At 63.5% G+C, this 17,036-nt stretch overlaps 1 protein-coding gene across 1 annotated transcript in view; it reads left to right on the forward strand.

The window, feature by feature from the left end:
* Nucleotides 1-16,580, forward strand: part of FER1L5 (fer-1 like family member 5) — a 41,415-nt gene extending 24,835 nt beyond the window's left edge. The window contains exons 20-53 of the mRNA XM_077134719.1: nt 1,121-1,245; nt 2,048-2,148; nt 2,770-2,947; nt 3,043-3,198; nt 4,057-4,188; nt 4,632-4,795; nt 4,896-5,010; nt 6,333-6,435; nt 6,764-6,927; nt 7,029-7,205; nt 7,335-7,488; nt 7,569-7,646; nt 8,277-8,458; nt 8,606-8,767; nt 8,900-9,004; nt 9,572-9,718; nt 9,796-9,955; nt 10,069-10,250; nt 10,599-10,649; nt 10,749-10,853; nt 11,011-11,130; nt 11,446-11,607; nt 11,838-11,929; nt 12,239-12,409; nt 12,517-12,665; nt 12,907-13,046; nt 14,258-14,346; nt 14,521-14,616; nt 14,818-14,959; nt 15,139-15,238; nt 15,317-15,510; nt 15,633-15,742; nt 15,982-16,129; nt 16,242-16,580. Coding sequence (XP_076990834.1) covers nt 1,121-1,245; nt 2,048-2,148; nt 2,770-2,947; nt 3,043-3,198; nt 4,057-4,188; nt 4,632-4,795; nt 4,896-5,010; nt 6,333-6,435; nt 6,764-6,927; nt 7,029-7,205; nt 7,335-7,488; nt 7,569-7,646; nt 8,277-8,458; nt 8,606-8,767; nt 8,900-9,004; nt 9,572-9,718; nt 9,796-9,955; nt 10,069-10,250; nt 10,599-10,649; nt 10,749-10,853; nt 11,011-11,130; nt 11,446-11,607; nt 11,838-11,929; nt 12,239-12,409; nt 12,517-12,665; nt 12,907-13,046; nt 14,258-14,346; nt 14,521-14,616; nt 14,818-14,959; nt 15,139-15,238; nt 15,317-15,510; nt 15,633-15,742; nt 15,982-16,129; nt 16,242-16,298 — 4,511 coding nt within the window. The 3' untranslated portion in view covers nt 16,299-16,580. The remainder of the gene's footprint in view (nt 1-1,120; nt 1,246-2,047; nt 2,149-2,769; nt 2,948-3,042; nt 3,199-4,056; nt 4,189-4,631; nt 4,796-4,895; nt 5,011-6,332; nt 6,436-6,763; nt 6,928-7,028; nt 7,206-7,334; nt 7,489-7,568; nt 7,647-8,276; nt 8,459-8,605; nt 8,768-8,899; nt 9,005-9,571; nt 9,719-9,795; nt 9,956-10,068; nt 10,251-10,598; nt 10,650-10,748; nt 10,854-11,010; nt 11,131-11,445; nt 11,608-11,837; nt 11,930-12,238; nt 12,410-12,516; nt 12,666-12,906; nt 13,047-14,257; nt 14,347-14,520; nt 14,617-14,817; nt 14,960-15,138; nt 15,239-15,316; nt 15,511-15,632; nt 15,743-15,981; nt 16,130-16,241) is intronic.
* The last annotated feature ends 456 nt before the right edge of the window (nt 16,581-17,036 follow it).

Genomic DNA, 17,036 nt, shown 5'->3' on the forward strand with positions numbered 1-17,036 from the left:
GGTCACATTTCATTCTTTTTCCATGTGAGTATCCCATTATTGCAGCACCATTTGTTGAATTTTTGTTTGTTTTTCCTTCTTTTCTTTGCTTGCTTGTTTGTTTGGGAAGTGCACAGGCCAGGAATCAAACCCGGGTCTCCTGCATGGCAGGGGAGAATCCTACCGCTGAACCACCCTTGCACCCCCCCCCCACTACTTGTTAAGTAAGCTTTTGTGCATTCAAACGTACCCAAGCCAGAGTGTACAGCTCAAAGAATTGTCACAAAGCAAATGCACCCACACGGCAGCTCTGGGTCCAGGACTTGGGGCACCAGCGCCCCAGGGGCAGGAACTCAGGATGCGAGCCTTTGGGCAGCCCACCCGTGTCAAATCTGGGGGAAGAATTTCTCCCCCTTCCAGCACCACGCTGGAGACAGACAAGTTTGCTCACTGTCCTCTTCTGTGTGCTGGATTATTTCTCATGGGCCTGAGGACTTGGGTTTCAGGGAGTCAGCTTTGTCTGGGGGTCCCCTGTAAGTCTGCCCACTGTGGGTGGCACTACACGTCCTCTCCTGCCCCCTGACCCCCTGAAATTGCCAAAGACAAGTTCTCCAAAATTTGCCAGACACCTGGAGGACAAAGCTCAGCTTGGCTTTTTCTGCTTTTATCGTATTTTTGGCTTCTGTGGATTTCTTCGCTTCATGACAACTCAGCACATGTCCTTTTGAGACATGTTACATTCCGTCTAGCTTCCCGCCCGTTCCCTACGGAAAATCGGCAGGGGATGCAGTCTGCCGTACCCCCCGCTGGCTTTATCCCCATTTGCCCCCACCCAGCCCCTCTGCGCTGGCACGCCCTTTATTTTAATGTCTGCCCCCCCCCCCCCCCGGCACCAAACCAAGCCTGTCCCCCTGGCCCCAGGGCCCACTCCTCCTCTGTCTTGGAGACCGCCCAGACCCTGGGACACACGCCTTCCCTACCGAGCTGCCCACCGGCTCTGGAGCGGGTGTCCTCCCAGCTCCAGCCTCAGTTTCCCCACCCGCACAGGGGGGCTTTGGGAGGCTGCCTGCAGCTTGGGGCACCGAGCAGCATGTCTGTTGGGTGCCCCCGGGTCCTCAGTGCCCCTCTGTGTCCCTCTCAGGGAACATCTATTACTACGTGCCCTGGTACAATACGAAGCCCGTCGTGGCCGTGACCTCGTACTGGGAGGACGTCAGCTTCCGCATGAACTGCCTCAACCTCCTCCACCTCGCCCGGGATCGCCTAGTGAGGGCCACCGGCGGGATGGCGGGGAGGGGGAGGGGCAGAGACAGCCCATCCAGGACCTTGACCTGCAGCCGCAGGAAGCAGGTCCCCGAGCTCATTTGCGCCGTCCCTGCTAACTGCAACATGTCCAGGCCTAGGTTCTGAGGACACAAAGCTGAGTAAGACAGCCAGTGTCCTCATCACCTGCGCAAGCTGGAGACACAGACAGTGCCATGCAATGCCATTAGGGCAGCCGGGGAGACGGGTATCCTGGGCTATAGGGTCCAGGAAATTGGAGGTGGTGAAGGGGGAGAGGAAGAGAGACTAGTCAGAGGAGAGGCGTTTACAAGACAGGGGTCAATTGAGCAGGGTTTTGAAGAATGAGTAGGGGTTTTCCCGGGGGGGGGGTGGAGTCAGGGAAAGAAGGGAATGACATGTGTGAAGCCATAGCCATGTGCCAGTACTTTAGGTTCAAGGCAGGGAGGTGGGCACCGAGGTTAACTGGAGGGGTCAGATCACAAAGGCTCTCAGAGCCTGTGAAAGGGGGTAGGCCTTGGGGAACCTCTACACAGCTTTAGGTGGGACTTTCTCCCACCAACAGCCCCACCCCTCCTGGCCCCTCCCTGTCACCCACAGCTCCTGTTAGGTAGCCGGCAGGGTGAGTGGGGGTCCCAGCCTTGCAAGGGCAGGTGACAGTCTTGGACTGACATGGCCAGCCTACCCCTCCAAGGTCCCCCCCACCCCCAGCCCCGTCCTGAGCGACACCACCTAGGGCTGGTGCTGTGCTGATGTCCCTTCTCTGCTGCTTCCTTCCTGCGGGCAGAAAGCCAACCTGGTCACCCTGAAATCCATGCGGAACCCAAACGACCCAGCTCTGCTGCCCCAGTGGAGCAAGTTGCTGAGGGAGCTGAGGGAGGACTGCAAGTAGGGGCGGCGGGCGGGGGTGGGGGTGGGGGATCGCTGGGGGCGGGGGTGGGGGCTTGCTGGGCGCGAGCAGGGCTCAGGCCAGGCCCCTCGCAGCCCTTGTGCTCCCGGCCGGCTGGAAGGCACAGCCGCCTTTCTCCGACCCCGGGAAGGGCCCTGCTACCCGGCCTAGCACCCTTCCGGCCGTCCCCCTCCCCAGGTCCCCTAAGACCCCCACCAAGACCGCTCCCCGGGTTTCCACACGAGCCCTCCCAGGTCCCAGCTCCACCCCTTTCCCCGTGTGCCCTGCACCCCTCCGCAGAAGGGTTTCCCGGCCCCGCACCCCACCTGGACCCCACCTCTGCCTCTCCGCGCCCCCCAGTGTGCCTTCTCCACGGGGAGGCCGTTCGAGCAGGCCTGGCCACTGTGCGGACCCCAGCTGGGAGAGGGGGCGCCAGGGAAGAGAGGCCGTGGGGGGCGGAGCTCCTAACAAGGGGCGGGGCCCAGGCCGGCGGTGGGCGTGGCTTCCAGGGGGCGGGGAGTCCGGCCTTCAGTGGGCTGGGCAGCAGGGTGCAGAGAAGAGGGCGCCTTGGAGGTGGCGAGGGTTGAGGGAACAGGCCCGGGCGCCTCTGTCCCCTGCAGGCGCCCCCTGCCCTGCCTGACCAACGAGCCCCGAGCCACCGAGCTGGACAAGCAGCGCTGGCAGCTGCGGAGCCTCGTCCTGCAGGAGCTGGCCGCCAAGGCCAAGGAGGCCAAGGCCGAGGACATGGTGGCCACGGCCGAGGGCTGGCTCTTCCGCCTGTCCTCCGTGCTCCCGGAGGTGGGTGCTGGCGCGCAGGGGCTCGGGTGGAGCGAGTATCCGGGGTGGGTGTCCGGGGCTGGAGTGGCGCGGGCCCTGACGCCACCCGCCCGCAGCCGCAGGTCAGCCTCCCCGACGTGACCGTGTGGCTGCTGTGTCGCGAGCAGCGCGTGGCCTTCGCGCAGGTGCCGGCGCACTCAGTGCTCTTCTCCCAGGAGGGGCCCCTGCACTCGGGCCGCTTCTGCGGGAAGCCCCAGACGCTGTTCCTGCAGGTGGGGGGCCCCCCGAGGGCAGGACCTTACCGGGGGTGGGGGTGGGGGAGGCAGCCGCGAGCCCCTCCCCCTGGCAAGTGCCCACCGTCCCCACTCGACACAGGCCTTTGTGGGCCCCTCTCACCTTGGCTGGGCGACATGCAGAATATCCAGTGACCTCCAAGGTTGTGCCAGAAACAGGTCACCAGTGGGGCGGAGGGGCACCCTCCCGCTTCCAGCTCCTCATTCAGTCCTCCAGAGGCAGGCGGGACCCTCCTCCCCACCCCCGCCCCCAGAGGCTTTTGGGGGTCCCAGGTGCTCTTAATAATCGCCCCTCTGGGCGGCCCCTGTCCCCTTCCCACCAGTGCAGCTGCCTCTCTGGCTCCACTCCCCTCCCCAGCTGTCCCCCTCCTCCAAGGGCTCTGAGACCTGGACCCTAGCTCTGCCCCTCGCTGGCTCGAGTGGCCTCAGGCCCATGCCTGAATTGTGCGCCACCGTTGGCCCCTATGTGGAGTGGGAGGGGGGGGCCCTCTCCTGGTGGGGGGCTACTGCAGGGACGCTCGGCCTGGTTACCGTGGCGCCCCGTGCCCTAGCAGGTGGTCAGTGGTGGCAACTGTCTCAATTGCTAATGCCCTGTCGCTGCTCCTCCCCAGCTGGCATGCCCCCCCTCCGGTGTTGTGCAGGGGGTCCCCAGGTGTCATCACGGCCCCCAGCTTCAGCCCCCAGCACTGTGCACCCTGCAGGCAGGGACTGTGGGCTCCAGCACCCGGCGCCTGGGGGGTGGGGGGCGGGCACAGCCATTCCGGATGTGTGTGCCCCTCCCTCCCCCACCCTCCCCTGGGAGGCCGCACCCTGAGAGACCACCCTGCCTCTGTGCAGCACCCTGAGGGCGAGGGCCCAAAGGACATGTTCCCTGCCCACCTCCGGGTCTGCATGTGGCTGGGCAACGTCAGCCACAGCCGGAACCTCAAGCTGTTCCACCAGGGCCACGTGGCAGTGTACGCAGAGACGGTGAGCCGTGCGGGGCCCCCGGGGACAAGCCGCAGGCGTGTGGGCCACACAAGGGGTGTCCCCTCGTTCCCGATGGAGCTTAATGGGAGTGTGAGGGTGACCCGAGACCCCCGAGATCCCAGCTGGACTTGCCCAGGGCCGCCTGGCCACCCCGGGGAGGGGGCCCAGGACAGTCTCTGTCCCCCAGAAGCATCTGCGGCAGAAGCGTGAACTCGGGGGGCAGCTGTGGGCGGGGGCTGTGAGGGAGGAGGGGAGATAAATTTTGAGTCTCAGACTTTAGTTTGCTGACGTGGAGACTGGCATCATTTGCATGTCGTGTGTCATGCTGGACACGTCCGGGCCGGGGTTCCGGGGTGGGGTTCAGGGAGCAGCGGGGGGTGGGGGGAGGGTGCAGGGGGGCAGCAAAGGCACGCACTGACGGTCCCGCCCCCCCTCCCCCCAAGTATGAGAACCAGGCCAAGTACAGAGACCAGTGGGGGCAGCAGGGCCTGTCCCGCTGCCCCCCGTTCTCTGACGTCATTGGGCACACGAGCCTCCCCAAGCAGGATTTCAGGGAGCCGCCCGGCTGGCGCTGGCATGGGAACTGGATAGTGGAGCCCCAGAGGAGGTGAGGCTGTGGGCAGGGTGCCTTCCCACCCGGGCAGTCCCCCAGAGTGGGTGCTGCGGTATGGGGTACCCGGGGCCTGTGACTGGGTCTCGCCCCCCAGGCTCCTCCTGGACGTGGATGTCACCCGGAGCCAGGTGCTGGAGGAGGTGTACGAGAACCAGCACCGGGGCCCCGCGGGGGCCTGGGTGCCTGCCGCCGTCCCCAACACCGACGCGGTGAGCGGGACGCCCTGGGTGCGGCGGGGACCTCGGGGGCCGGCCCCGGGAGGCTGGGAGGGAGCCCCGGGGGGCACCGTTTCCTTCCCAGGGGAGAATCCCCCTTTGAGGCTGGTGGACCCCCTCCCTGCCCTGCCCAGGGGGTCTTCCTGGGGTGTTGGAGGGGGCTCTCCCTGCGGGGTCTGGGAGCCCCAGATCTGTGGCTAGCGATTCGGGGGATGAACCTCTGAGTCTGCAAGCTGGCAGGGGGTGCGAAGCCCCTCCACGGTGCATGGGCCGCCCTTTGTGATGAGGATTGGGTGCGGGCTCGGGGCTGGGCTTCACACCGTTGGGTTTTCAGAGTAACGATGACGCTTATGTCCACTTATGGCAGTGCCGCCAACTTTCCACGTACACTGCGTTAGAGAGAGTTTCCCTTCTAAAACCCAATTATTTCAAGTTCAAAAAAGCAAGGCAGGGTGCTGAAGAAGCTCTGAGCCCAGGGCCCAGGGCCCGGCGACTTTGGAGACCTTAGCTCCAGTGACCCTCGTGCCCTGGCTGCCAGAGCCTGCCCTGGGCACTCGCAGGTCTGGGGACCTCTGCAAAGCGCGTGCACACTTGCCCGCGCACACCTGCCCGCGCACACCTGCCTGCACACTCCTGCCCGCACATACCTGCCCGCACACCTGCTCATGCAACCTGCCCATTCATGACAGCGTGACCTCTCCAGGTCGGCCTGGGCTCCTCTGGGGCTGTCCATGCCTGGAGGGCCTGGTGAGAGCACCACTCGGAAGCAAATGGGGATCCTGCTTGTAAAGGGGTTTAATGGAGAAATACAGTTTCCCTAGATGGTGGCTACGGTTTCCCATCTCCCTGGCCCTGTCCTACTCTTGGTGCGCTGGAATTGCTTGTCTCTAGGGACTTCCAATAAGAATACTGTTCTGCTGTGGAAGGCCTCTAGAGATAACTGAGTAAATCAACCCAAAATGCATTGAAATCCTTGATTGACGAACGTGTGATATAACAACAGTCAAAAAATGGCACCTATGTAAAAGCTAACTGATGATTTACTGTACCCAAACCTGGCACCCGAGGAGCAGGAAAAATCCTTACTGAGCAGCCAGCTGCGTACTAGACGCTGGGCGAAGGCCCTGAGCCCTAAGACCCCTGCTCGCAATGCTCTCTGTCTCTGTTCCACAAGGAAAAATAAGTATTAACAACATGCGTGATACGTGAACATTCTCTGCATGTCTCAGAAAGTAAAAAAAGCAGGGCAGTAAAACTGGGTGAGCACGTGGGCGGACCTCGTGCCCGCCGGACGCCCCACCCCTCTCCACCCACAGAGCGGGCAGCCCGTGCAGGCGCGGGAGGACGTGTCGTGCCCCGAGGGCTGGCACGTCAAGGAGAACTGGACAGTGGAGCTCAACCACGCGGTGGACAACGAGGGTCCGTCCCGCAGGCACGGGCCAGGCGGGTCCCAGCGGGCGGGTGCTCCCGGCTGGGAGGGGTCTGACTTTGGCCTCTGCAGAGCTGGGTGCCCCCACCTTTCCATCGACTCTGGCCCCCAGGTTGTCGGGGCCCTGCCCCGAGGAAGGCTCAGCGATGGCCGGGAGTGGGCGCCGGGGCCTGGGCGGTGAAGAGTGGGGGGGGGGGGGACAAGGGCCAAGCTCTGGCCCTGGCCAGCTCCTCGCCGCCCAGATCTTCCTTCCCATGAGAGACCCCGGGCGCAGAGGCCCGGCCGGGAGGGCAGCCGCTGCCCCTTTGGGCCCCGCAGGCTGGGAGTACGGCGTGGGCCTCCCGCCGTCGGGGCAGCCGCGGGTCTGGAACCCGGTGGAGAAGACCTACTACTCGTGCCGGCGCCGGCGCTGGGTGCGTCTGCGGCTCCGCAGCCCGCAGAGGCCGGGCGGCGAGCAGGAAACCCTGTCCTTCCTGCGGCTGGTGAGGGGCCGCCCGGCGGGGGCCTGGCCGCGACCTACGGGTGGGGGGCCGGCTCGAGCCGCGGAGGGGCGGGACGCAGGACGCGGCTGTCCTCCCCGCAGCACGAGGCCGGCCTGCCCGAGGGCGAGGGCGAGGGCTGGGAGTATGGCACCTTCGGCTCCAAGTTCCACCTGAACCCTCAGCCCGGGAGCCGCTTCCGCCGCCGCTGCTGGCACCGCAGGCTGGTCCCCAGCAAGGACAAGGGTGTGGCGCCCATCTTCCTCCTGGAGGGCTCCCTGGTAATCGTCCCGCTTCCCGGCCTGGGCCCGGACGGCAGCGTCTCTGCGGGAAGGGGGCGCGGGTCCGGCCGGGCCAGAGGAGGCAGGGAACGCACCCCAGAGCCTCAGGGGGCCTCCATCCCGGGCCAGGACCTCGATCTGAAACAGCAGGCTAAGAAGAAGGAGAGGGAAGAGCAGCCGGCGTCCTTTCTGAGCTGGAGCAGGCTGAGCTCGGACTTCTGGAAGAGAGCTCTGCAGAGCGCGCGGCCGCCCGACCTGCCCTTCATCTACTGCGCCTTCAGCAGTGAGCGGTGCCCGGGGCCGGGAGGGCAGCCCGTGGGGCCCTGGGGACAGGGCATGGATACGGACCCCTCTCCTACCCAGAGCCCCACTACTACCAGCTCTTCTGCTACGTCTACCAGGCCCGAAACCTGATGTCCCACCGGATCCTGACGTTCCAGGGTAGGCAGCCGGCGGCCCCTCGTCCCCAAGGCTGGGGCCGGGTCAAGGACAAGGCAAGGGAGAGGGTGACAAGGATGCAGACCCCTCTCCTAGATGCCTCATAGCCCAGCTTTGGGGATAAGACACAAAAATAAAGAACATAAGGAGGGGCTGCTCGTGAGGTGTGTCCCCGATGCCACAGCGTTGGGGAGGCCTCCCCCAGGGGTGATGGCTTAGCTGGGCCTAGGAGAGGGGGACACTGAGGAGCAGACACAGACCCCCAAGGGTGGGGAAGGCGGGGGGAGGTGGCAACCCTGGGAGAGCAGAGCTCCTGCAGGTTTTAGGTGGAGACCACCCCTGGTTGGCTCTAAGGATGTCTCCTGGAGCTGAGTCCATCGGGCGTCACCAGCCCGTGAAGGGGTAGCCAGCGGAGCCTGGAACCCCCCAGGGTCCTGCAGGGATGCCACCAGCCCTCCATGCCCGTGAAGCCAGGCCTCGGCCAGGGTCAGCTGAAGTCAGTGGGAGGGCACCACGGTCCAGGCAGCTAGCACCGAGGGCTTCTGGGCAGCCGGCAGCTGTGGTGGCCAGGCCTGGGCCCCTGGGCATCTGTCTGGTCTGGAGCGGCTTGATGGCAGGACCCCCTGCCCCCAGGGCCCTTCGTCCGCGCCTTCTTCCTGCACCACAGCCAGTGCACCCAGGCCCAGAGGAGCTCCCCAGCCCCCACGTGGGACCAGACGCTGGTCTTCCAGCACCTCCTCCTGTACGAGAGCCCCGTGGACACCCGAGAGAGCCCACCCGCTGTGGTGCTGGAACTGTGGCAGCGGGACTCACAGGTAAGGCAAAGGACCTGCCTCCCAGCGCACATTTCAAAGGAAAACGCCTGCGAGGGCCCGGGCGGCACAGATGCCACTGCAGAGGCCAGCGGAGAGGACGGCCCGCCAGCCTGGGCCCCTGGCGTGCAAACGTCCATTCTCTTCCAGGGCAAGGAGAGCCTGTGGGGACGGAGCACGTGGTCCCCAGCGGTCTGGCTGGATCTCCAGAACCGGACTGTGCCCCCGCTGCGGTGGCATCCCCTTGTGAAAGGGTTGGGGGAGGAGGAGGGCGAGATCTTGGCATCCTGTGAGCTGATCCTTGAAACGCAGGTACTGGTAGGCCAGGGCCGGCCCCGACCCCGCAGCCAGCCTTCCCCAACCCCACCCTTGGGAACCTGTTGGGCGGGGGGCAGGGGCACAGCACCCCCTGCAGGGACCGACGCTCCCTGCCCCGCCCCCCAGAGTCTGAGAGAGGCGAGGCCGCCCATCTTGAGCGTGCCCTGGAGGAACGGGGTCCGCACGCTGCCCAGGGACATCCAGCCCACACTGAGGAAGATGGCCATCGAGGTGAGGGCGCGAGGGGCGGCCCTGGACTCACCCACAGCACGCGGGCGCCTGATCCCAAACTCAGGCCCAAAGAAGCTACTATGGGGCAGTGGAGGAAAACAGGAGAGACGTGAAGTTATTTCAGAATGTTTTAATGTAAATCTCCACAGTGGGCAGCGTACAAAGGGGTCGCGCCTCCGGTGACCCTGCGCAGTAGGGCCGCTTCTCAGAGGCTCACGGGCCAGCACGTGGCACGCCGGGACACAGGGACCAAGGGGCTGTCCCTCCTCTCGCTCTCTCGAGCGTGCCCTGCCAACAACGTAGCAAAGAGCACAAGAGGGTCAGGGCACCCCGGGATGCTGGGAGTCAGAGCAGGCGGCTTGGCTGGCTCATGCCTGGGGATGGAGAGGGGGTCCTGGGGGTGTGCTGGGCTGCTGGGGGGCTACAGAGTTTGGGGGGCACGCTCAGCCATGAGCTAGATGGCTGGGGCACTACCCGCTCCTGTGGCACTTGCTGCCCCACCCTGGCCAGGACCCCATCAGGGGGTCGCTGCCTGGCCCTCCCCCTGCCCTCCCCCTGTCCTGGCAGATTCTGGTCTGGGGCCTTCGGAACCTGAAGAAGGCGCGCTGCCCCCAGCTCCTGGTGGAATGTGGGGAGGAGTCTCTGCGCACAGGGGCCATTGTGGACTTCCAGAGCAACCCCAACTTCCCCCAGCCCACCCTCTTTTTCACCCTGGCAAGTGGCCCCAGGCGAGTGGGCGGGTGGGGCAGGCGGCCCTGCCCTGGGGAGGCTCACCCCAGCTCTGGCCGCAGTTCATGCCGCTGGAGGAGGCGTACGCGCTGCCCCTCGTGCTGAAGGTGCTGGACCAGCGGGACTTCGGCCAGCAGGCCGTGGTGGGCCAGGCCAGCATCAGCTCCCTGCGGCCCTACCTCTGTGACCCCTGGGCGGATCACGCGCCCCTGCCACTGCCAGGTGTGTCCCCTCTGCCCGCCTTCCCCCAGGTCTCCCCTCCAGGCCCGACCTGGCGTGGGGCTGGTGTACCCCACCTCACCTTCTCCCTCTGTGTGCTGGTTTCCTCCACACAGAGCTGCCTGCAAAGAAGCAGCACGAGGTGAGTGTCGACCCCAAGCCTCACTTCCTCAAACAGCTCCTATCCCCCAGGAGGGATTCTGACAGCTGCACCCCAGGGCTCTCAAGCCGGACTGCACGAAAACCCGGTGGCCATGTCGCGTCGGACCCAGGGTGGCAGAACTATTGGGGGCGGGCCTAGGACATCAGCTGTTTTTTCACACCCTCCACCCAGGTGGGTGTTTCCAATGAGCTTCCAAACCCAGACCTGCTCCAGGGAAGCACCTGTCCGACCCGGATGCACGGGACCACCTAGGCATCTGGGTAACAGCAGGTTCTGACTCGAGGAGGCCTGGCTGGGGCTGGAGGTTCCACGCTTCCCAGCCACTTACAAGTCCAGTCCATGCCCGGAGGCAAGGTTGGCCCCAACCCCATGCCAGGAGTCTGTGATGGGCAAGGAAGACCAGTCCCGACCCCTTTCCTCTCTGGGAGCCAGAGCTGGTGAGCGAGTCGGGGCCTCGCCTTCCTCCCGCCTCTCCTCTCTCAGCTCCTAGGTTTGCTCCACCAGACATTCTGGTTCAAGTCCAGCAAAGCCGAGGTGACGCAGGCTCGGTCTGGGCCGGGGGCGGGAGGCAGCAGAAGCCCGGGCAGAGGGAGGTGGCCATGCACAGACCCAAAACGGCTTCCCCTCTGCCAGGACGAATTTGAGCACGACGTGGACTGGTGGAGCAAGCTGTTCTGGGCCACGGGAGACGCTCCCCAATCCCTGAAGTACAAGGACAGAGACTACCACACTCTCAAGGTCGTGGCCCTAGGCGTGGCAGCACGGTGGGGGAGGGGACAACGCCTCCTCCGCGACCTGTCATCAGCAGCACCCTGGCGGCCCCCAGGGCTGCCCCATGGGCCACTGACTGGGCCCCTCAGCCCCATTCCTGAGGGGGTCCCCCACCATCCCGCAGGTGTACGACTGTGAGCTGGAGGCCGTGCCCGCGTTCCAGGGCTTGCAGGACTTCTGCCAGACCTTCAGGCTCTACCAGGAGCAGCCCATGCTGGACAGCCCTGTGGTGGGGGAGTTCAAGGTGCAGGTCTGCCCCCGCTGAGCTGCCCCTGTCCCCTGGGCCCCTTCTCTTCAGCAGGGGCTGGCCTTGTGGGCTTCAGAGTTCCCTGCCCTTATGCTGGGAGGGCCTGTGGCTCTGTCCCGGGAGCTCTCCCCAGGCCCCAGCACCTCCAGGGACAAGTTCAAACCTGAAGGGATGGGTCGGGGCAGAGGACTGCTGTCCGGCCCGGCACCCCTGCTGCCCTTCCACTGCCTGCTGCCCCTGCCACCTCGGCCAAGCCCTCCTCCAAGCCAGGCTGGAGCTTGGGGGTCCAGCTCCCGTCCCCAACTCCTGCAGGGCCTTTTCCGTGTCTACCCATTCCCTGAGGACCCCAAAGCCCTCAAGCCGCCCCGCCAGTTCCTGGCCTGGCCCAACAGGGATAGCCTCCCCCAGCAGTGCGTGGTGCGGGTGTACCTGGTGCGAGCCTTCAACCTGCAGCCTCAGGACTACAACGGCCTGGTGAGCTCCCACACCTGCCGGGCTCCCACACCTGCCCGGCTCCCACACCTGCCGGGCTCCCACACCTGCCCGATTCCCACACCTGCCCGATTCCCACACCTGCCCGATTCCCACACCTGCCGGGCTCTCACACCTGCCCGATTCCCACACCTGCCGGGCTCTCACACCTGCCCGGCTCCCTCATGGGACACAATCTCCTCCCGCTCTCTCTGACCACTTCCTGTCTCCAGTGTGACCCTTATGTGATCCTGAAACTGGGGGAGAATACGCTTGGCAATCGCGACCTGTACCAGCCCAACACCCTGGACCCTATCTTTGGCACGTGAGCCAGGCCAGCTCCCCAAGCCCGCAGCCCCAGGCCCGCCTTCCCCTCCAGCCTCCCGATCCCCAGCCCAGGGTTCACACTCTGGGCGCTCAGTGGGCACAGGAAGCATATGTCCCCCCTTCCTCTCCCTCGTACCCTCTGCTTGGGAAGGGCCGGCCTTAAGCGGGGGACGGTTTTGGGGGGACACAGCTGTTCTGCAGTCACCACGCACAAACAAGGGGGTAGAGCAGGGCCTGTGAGGCTGAGCTACTGGAGACAGAGGCACAGGGACAACAGGGGGCCTGCAGATGCCACCCTCGCCCCCAGGATGTTTGAGTTGCAATGCACCATCCCTCTGGAGAAGGACCTGGAGATCCAGCTGTATGACTTTGACCTGTTTTCACCTGACGATAAGATTGGAACTACAGTCATTGACCTCGAAAACCGACTCCTGTCTGGCTTTGGAGCTCGTTGTGGGCTCTCCAAATCCTACTGCCTGTGAGTGGGCCTGCACCTCAGGCTGGGGACCATACCACTGCAGACATCCTGCAGCCCAAAGCAGACAGGACCCATGCTCCCTCCTCCTCTCTCGCACCTCCCCACAGGTCAGGGCCCTTCCGGTGGCGGGACCAGATGTCCCCAAGCCGCCTCCTGGAACGTTATGCCAAGCGGAAGGGGCTGCCCCCACCTCTGTTCAACATAAAGGATGACTCTGTTCTTTACAACGGGAAAAACTTCAAGTTGCAGAGATTTGGTGAGCAGCACAGCTCACACTGGCAGACACAGGCCTCTGGAAGCAGTGAGGTCTCCAGGATGGAAGAGCAGTCACTGTGGGGGGAGGGGCAAGACAAGGAAAGACTCCCTGAGCCGGAGGGCGCCCTGTGCCCCTTCTCCTTTCCTTTTCCAGAGGGTCCTCATGTGCACTGCCCGGGCCGAGGGGGAAATGGGAAGGCCAATGTCCGTGATCTCTTCCTTCCATCCCTCCCTCCACCCAGAGCCCAAGCCCCCTACTGCTCAGAACTTGGGGCCCAACAAGGAACGCCTGGCGCTGCACGTCCTGCACCTCCAGGGGCTGGTCCCCGAGCACGTGGAGACGCGCACGCTGTACAGCGACAGCCAGCCGGGCATCGACCAGGTGTGAGGCCGGGGAAGGGCTGGGACGGGAGAGGCCGAGCAGTCCCTAAGGACCTACATGTGAGGCCGCAGGCAGGTTCTGCTCGTCAGTCCTGCGATGTCACGCGTACGCCAGAGAACTCTGGAGCTGGAGACGCACCATGATACACTGGTGTCTGGGGAACTCCCCTAGTCTCCAGGAGGGGTGCGGCAGGCAGATTCCCCCAGACATGCTAGCAGAGGCCCATCCTCCAGACCCCTCCCAGCTGGCACTGTCCTCTCCTCTCCCAAGCATCCTTCTAATCCATTTCTGTGAAACCTGTCTTCTCAAACCGGAGTACAGTTAGGGCAGGGAGATGGAAGGAAAAAACCCATTTATCTACTTGCACTGGCAGTTCCTCTCCCTCGCCCTAGACCTTTGGCACATTTTTTTTTCCTTTTTGTGGGCAGTACAGTGGGGTCACATTCCATTCTTTTCCAGAGTATCCCGTTATTGCAGCACCAATTTTTGAAATTTTTCTTTTCTGTTTTGCTTGTTTGGGATGTGCATGGACCAGGAATCAAACCCGGGTGTCCCATATGGCAGGCAAGAATTCTACCACTGCACTACCCTCGCATCCCTACCCCCTTTGTCCACATCTTAGGTTGTGGTCATACAACACAAACCGACCCAGAGTCTGGACTGGTCACCTACTCCACTCTTCCTTAGGGCCACCACACCATCCAACAAGGGACACCTCCATCCCCTTCTGGAGCTCTGTCTTAAGTGGCAATGGCCCTCCAGATCCGAACACCAAGGTTCTCAGCCTCTATGCCACCCACACCTCACGCCAATTGCACTGTACTATTCTCCCAACCACAAAAAGAAAAATGGGAAGCTGGGTGGGTGGGTGGGGAGGCCATGCCACCTCGTGGGTGCTGGGAGGGTGGCTGGGGGCACAGGTGGGAGTGTGGGCTCAGAAAAGCATTAAGCCTGAGCCCCCACGCTGAGGACAGAGGCTGCCCACACCCCCCGCCCAAGCTAACCCATCCCAACCCAGGGAAAGGTGCAGCTGTGGGTGGATGTCTTCCCCGTGGTGCTGGGGCGTCCTGGCCCCCCAGTCGACATCAGCCCCTCTCCCCGGCCCGGCCCAGGGGAATGTGCAGCTGTGGGTGGACGTCTTCCCCGTGGTGCTGGGACGTCCCGGCCCCCCAGTTGACATCAGCCCTTCCCCCTGGCCCGTCCTGACCCAGGGAAAGGTACAGCTGTGGGTGGACGTCTTCCCCGTGGTGCTGGGGCGTCCCGGCCCCCCAGTCGACATCAGCCCCAGAAAGCCTAAAAGGTGAGTGAGGGACCCGGTTCTCGCGTGTCCCCACCACCAAGCTGCTGCTCTTTCCTCCCCTGGAAATCCTGGCCCTTCCCCTAAACCGACCCCAATTCAGCAAAGCCAATGTGTGCGTGGAGGGAGGCTGGAGCAGGGCCCTTCCTCCGCGATCCCCGAGCCCAATGGCTGCAGGTATGAGCTGCGCTGCATCATCTGGAAAACCGAGGACGTGGACCTGAAGGACTTCAATTTAAGTGGTGGGAAGTCCAGCGACATCTACATCAAAGGGTGAGGGTGAGGACCAGAGCCCCAGCAGAGACCCTGTCAGGTCTCCAGTTCTGTCAATGCTGTTGGGGCCCCCTAATCCTGGGGGAGACGCCTCCCCAGCCCCCCTGCACCTGGCTTGTGTTGGGCAGCCCCTCCCACCGGGCTCAGCCTAGGGCTGGGGATGCTACACGTGAGCCCTAGGTCAAGGGCCTTTGGCCCCAGGTGGCTGTTCGGGCTGGAGGAGGACATACAGAGGACAGACATCCACTACCACTCCATGACTGGGGAGGGCAGCTTCAACTGGCGCTTCATCTTCCCCTTGGACTACCTGGCAGCAGAGCACGTGTGCATACAGCAGCAGAAGGTGACATGCTCAAGGGGACGGAGGGCGGCGGGAGTACGTGGAACAGCTCAGGCTTCCCCAAGGGCATCAGAGGCATGGCAGCCCTCGGGCTGGGTCCCCCGACCGACCCGCTCCTCCCCCCACGGTGCCCACCAGGAACCCAAAGCAGGCAAGCCAGCATGTGCTCTTCTGTCCTCCAGGACTACATATGGAGCCTGGACCCCACAGTGACAAAGTTCCCTGCCCGACTCATCATCCAGGTGTGGGACAACGACCTGTTCTCCAGCGATGATTTCCTAGGTGAGATGCTGGCCTGGGCTCGGACCCGGGCCCGCAGGCGGGAGCTCCTCTTTGCTGACGGCATGTCTCTGGGCTCAGGGGTCCTGGAGCTGGATTTGTCGGACATGCCCCTCCCTGCCCGGCACGCCAAGACATGCTCTACCAAGATGATGGCCGCTAACCCCAAGTGGCCCTACTTCTATCTGGCCAAGCATATCTCCCTCTTTAAAATGAAGACAGTAACCGGCTGGTGGCCTTGCCAGGTCCTCGATGGTGGCAAATGGCGCATGTCGGTAGGAGCTGGACTGGGCACCTTCATTAACCCCCCTTCCCTCTCTGGGTCCTGGGAAGAGGCCCTAAAACTATCCTTACTCCTACGCGCTGAGCTCAGCCTCGCTGCCAACGGTGTTTCTAGGGTAAAGTGAAGATGACTCTGGAGGTGCTGACCCAGAAGGAGGCCTTAATTAAGCCGGCAGGGCGAGGCCGGGCGGAGCCCAACCAATACCCTAAACTTCACCCTCCCCTGTAAGGTCCTGCAGGGCACAGGCACCAGGTCTTCCTTTTGAGTGGTGGGGTGCTGCCAGTGGAAGGGCTACCTGCTTCCTGCCACCCCAAAGCGATGCTCCATTACAGCTGGGAGACGAGGGACTGGGTGGGAGGGTCCCGAGTGGGAGTGGCTTTTGAAAAAGCTCCTTGTTCTGGGTTCTTGACCAGAAGGCTCCCCCTTCTCTCCCTTCCCTGGAATCTCTCCTGCCTGTGGCCAGTCGTGCTGAGAACTCCCTCATCTGGCTGCACTCGCCTGTGCAAAGCTTCTGTGCTGCGGTCTGCAAGCGCTACCGCTTCAGAATCATAAGCTTCTTTGTCATCCTGTTTCTAGTGGTTATGCTCTTCAACTTCATATATTCAGCGCCAGTGAGTGACAACCCTGGGGACAGGGACAAAGGATGTGGTGGCTCTTGTGACGACTCTGGGGAGAGGCTCCAGACGCCTCCCAAGGGCTAACGCTGTCACCTCCTCTCTCTAGAACTACATGGCCATGAACTGGATCAAACCTCAACTCCGGATGTCCATTTCCCATTAAACCACCAACGGTCACCAGCCACCACCCAGCACCACTAAGAATCTGCGACAGCCTCCAGGAGACAACGCTGAAACCCCTGCAGGGGCCCACGAGCCCACGGCGTCTTTCCACGTCTTCCAGGCCCCGTGTGGCTGGCCTTCCTGCTGCCCGTCATCCGCCCCACCCTTGGGGTTCCTACTACTGCCTGGCTTCTGTCTAGGACACAGGCAGGGGCTGGGGACATTCTGGCTGTTCTCTCCAGGAACCACTTGCAACAATAAAGGCAGAGTCGTAATGTTGTAATTTTCCACTAAAATAACAAGTTTTATAACAGGCAGCCACGGCCCTTCCACGCCCCACTCCAGTCCTCAGGCCTCCTCTAGGCTGAGTGAGGGGCTCTGAGGGCAGAGGAAGGGGAGAGGCTGCTGGGGGGGGGAGGGCACTGGCGGAGGTGCAGCAGCACTCCCCCCCCAGCCCCCGGCACACACAAGGAGGACCACACATCCCCCCTCTAGCGGCAGCACTCACACGGGAAACAGTGTTTCTAGAGCAAAGGTACGAGCTAGGGCAAGACACACAATTCCACGCTAGGTTCAGTGGTTTACCTGAGCCACACACTTTTCCCAGGGCAGCTCTCCACTGGGCCGAGCCTGGAAGTCACGTCTCCCCTTCTCTGAAAAGCCAGGACAGGAGCTGCAATCCCCAGACACCCTCCACAGGAGCCCCCCCCCCTCCCCCACTGCTTTGGCCACCCAATCT

The sequence above is a fragment of the Tamandua tetradactyla genome, chromosome 17 (genome assembly GCF_023851605.1).
Source record: "Tamandua tetradactyla isolate mTamTet1 chromosome 17, mTamTet1.pri, whole genome shotgun sequence".
NCBI classification, from domain to species: Eukaryota; Metazoa; Chordata; class Mammalia; order Pilosa; family Myrmecophagidae; genus Tamandua; species Tamandua tetradactyla.